The 2002-nt window shown below is 46.5% G+C and overlaps 1 protein-coding gene across 1 annotated transcript in view; it reads right to left on the bottom strand.

The window, feature by feature from the left end:
- Positions 1 to 1721: 1721 nt before the first annotated feature.
- LOC308098921 (voltage-dependent calcium channel gamma-5 subunit-like) overlaps positions 1722 to 2002 on the bottom strand; it is a gene marked incomplete at both ends in the record, with an annotated part of 3373 nt that continues 3092 nt past the window's right edge. Inside the window, one exon of the mRNA XM_080447392.1 lies at positions 1722 to 2000. Within this exon, the coding sequence (XP_080303518.1) occupies positions 1722 to 2000 (279 nt within the window). The remainder of the gene's footprint in view (positions 2001 to 2002) is intronic.

The following is a 2002-nucleotide window of genomic DNA, read 5'->3' as shown; positions in this document are numbered from 1 at the left end:
AAAGCTGCAATCCATAACTTATTTGAGTGAATAAAATATTATTTTGACCAGTCTGTATGGCAGAGTATGTTAATACAATATAACTAACACAACTGTGGTGGTTGTAGCTGGTCTTTCAGAGCTCACGCGGGGGAACCCTGGTTCAAAACAGCAGCTTTAAAATACCAAATCTGTGAGGAATGTTTTTCCTGCCCTCACTCAGGTGGTTACAGGTGACGTCTTGTGGCTCTTCTCCATCACAAGAACTCTTTTCCAATACGTTACGTTTCAGATGGTTCTCAGAACCTAATTTGGAGCGTGCTCTGGAGGTGGAACTAAACCCTGAGTTTTGGGAACCCAGGACTTAAACTTTAAAAATGTTATGAAAATGCAAAAATAGCCAATCTACAATCCTTTTTTTTAATGTTATTATGATGTATACCTCCAGCTTTCAGGAATGCTTCTGGTTATAATGTAAACGTTAAAGGTTTAATGACATTCACTTTTACACCACATTCAAAGTCTTTGTATTGGTCCTTCAAAAGTGTACAAAAAGTTTTAAGTGAAAATTCCATTCCAGTGATCAATGGCAGGTGTTTTTCTCACACATTTCTAAAGCCTTTTCAACTGCAATGAAAAAAGAAATCTTTGCCTGCGGGTGTCGCTGGTGAGGGATTTTGCCTGTCAATCATCGCCTCTGCTCCGCCCCCCCCAAAGGAAAGGATAGGGGAGGGGAGGGGAGGGGCGAGGAGGAGAGTGGGCGGGATTATTCGACAGTGACCTCACTGTCGAAGGGCCAAGCTCAGATTACTTTTCAGCCTAATTATTCAGAAAACCCCAGACCACAGAAAATCCACTGAATGTTTTAAGTTCAGGTTTTTTGGGTGTAATTGAGGTCATAAAACCCCAAATAAAACATTGAAAATAAAAAAAGTGAAAATGAATGTCATGACACCTTTAAAAAACAAAACAAAGCACATCATAGAACTGGAAACGTTTCAGGTTATGCAAGGTTCTGTGTTAACCCTTTGTGGGCAAAAAGAGCACACTGTATTCTTTGAGACACTCATACGGGTATTTCGGGGCGTGGCCAAATCCGCCATTCCTTCACCGGGTGAAACGACACAGCTTTCACCATTGGAATTGCATTACGGAACACACACTTTGTTACATTTTATGGGTTTATTTCGTCATAGTGCAACATATGGTGAAGTATTGTGGTGCAGGTCATTGCAACAACCACCGATCTTGTGAATTTTTTTTAACGGGACCGCCAAATATTCTAAACTTTCCGCAATTCTGCCAATAATCATATTCATGTATCCAGGTTTTTGCCGGGTCAAACAAAGGAATCACGTGATGTTGATCCCCTTCCCCTATTGGCTCATAGGACATGACGTATGTGTAGGTATAATAATAATAATAATAATAAAGGGGCAGCAGTGGCTTAGGGGTAGAGTGGCCGGTAGAGCGGCCGGATGGCAACCGTGAGGTTCCCAGTTCGATCCCGGGCTCCCCCAGAGTTAGTGTCTAAGTGTCCTTGGTCAAGACGCTGAACCCCTAATTGCTCCCGTCCCGATGAGCAGGTTGGTGCCTTGCATGGTTTCCTCCTCCATCGGTGTGTGAATGTGAATGGGTGAATGTAATGCACAATCTATGTAAGGCGCTTTGGATAAAAGCGCTATATAAATGCACCGTTTAATAATAGGGAGGCCCTGGGTTGGAGCCTCTCCGGCCCCCCCTCAGCAGGGCGAGGAGGAGGAGACCTCATGGTCGTAGTCCGGGGGACACTTGAGCAGAGCCGGGTAGCTGACGCTCATCTGGAGGGACGCCTCGCTGGAGATGTCCGAGGGGCTGCGTCCGCGAGACCACGCCCCCTCCGGGTGCAGGAACTGCCCCGAGTGGTCGGAGCAGGTGCTGAGCCGCGGCCGGTAGAAGGCGGGGTGGTGGCGGCGGGACCGGCACATCTCCTCCGCCGTGTAGCGGTTCATGAACAGGTAGACGGACATGACGCCTGCGCTCT

The sequence above is a fragment of the Gymnoscopelus braueri genome, assembly GCF_963280865.1.
Source record: "Gymnoscopelus braueri genome assembly, chromosome: 13".
Lineage (NCBI taxonomy): Eukaryota > Metazoa > Chordata > Actinopteri > Myctophiformes > Myctophidae > Gymnoscopelus > Gymnoscopelus braueri.
The sequence above is the reverse complement of the archived record's forward strand: the minus strand, read 5'-3'. Positions and strand labels throughout refer to the sequence as shown.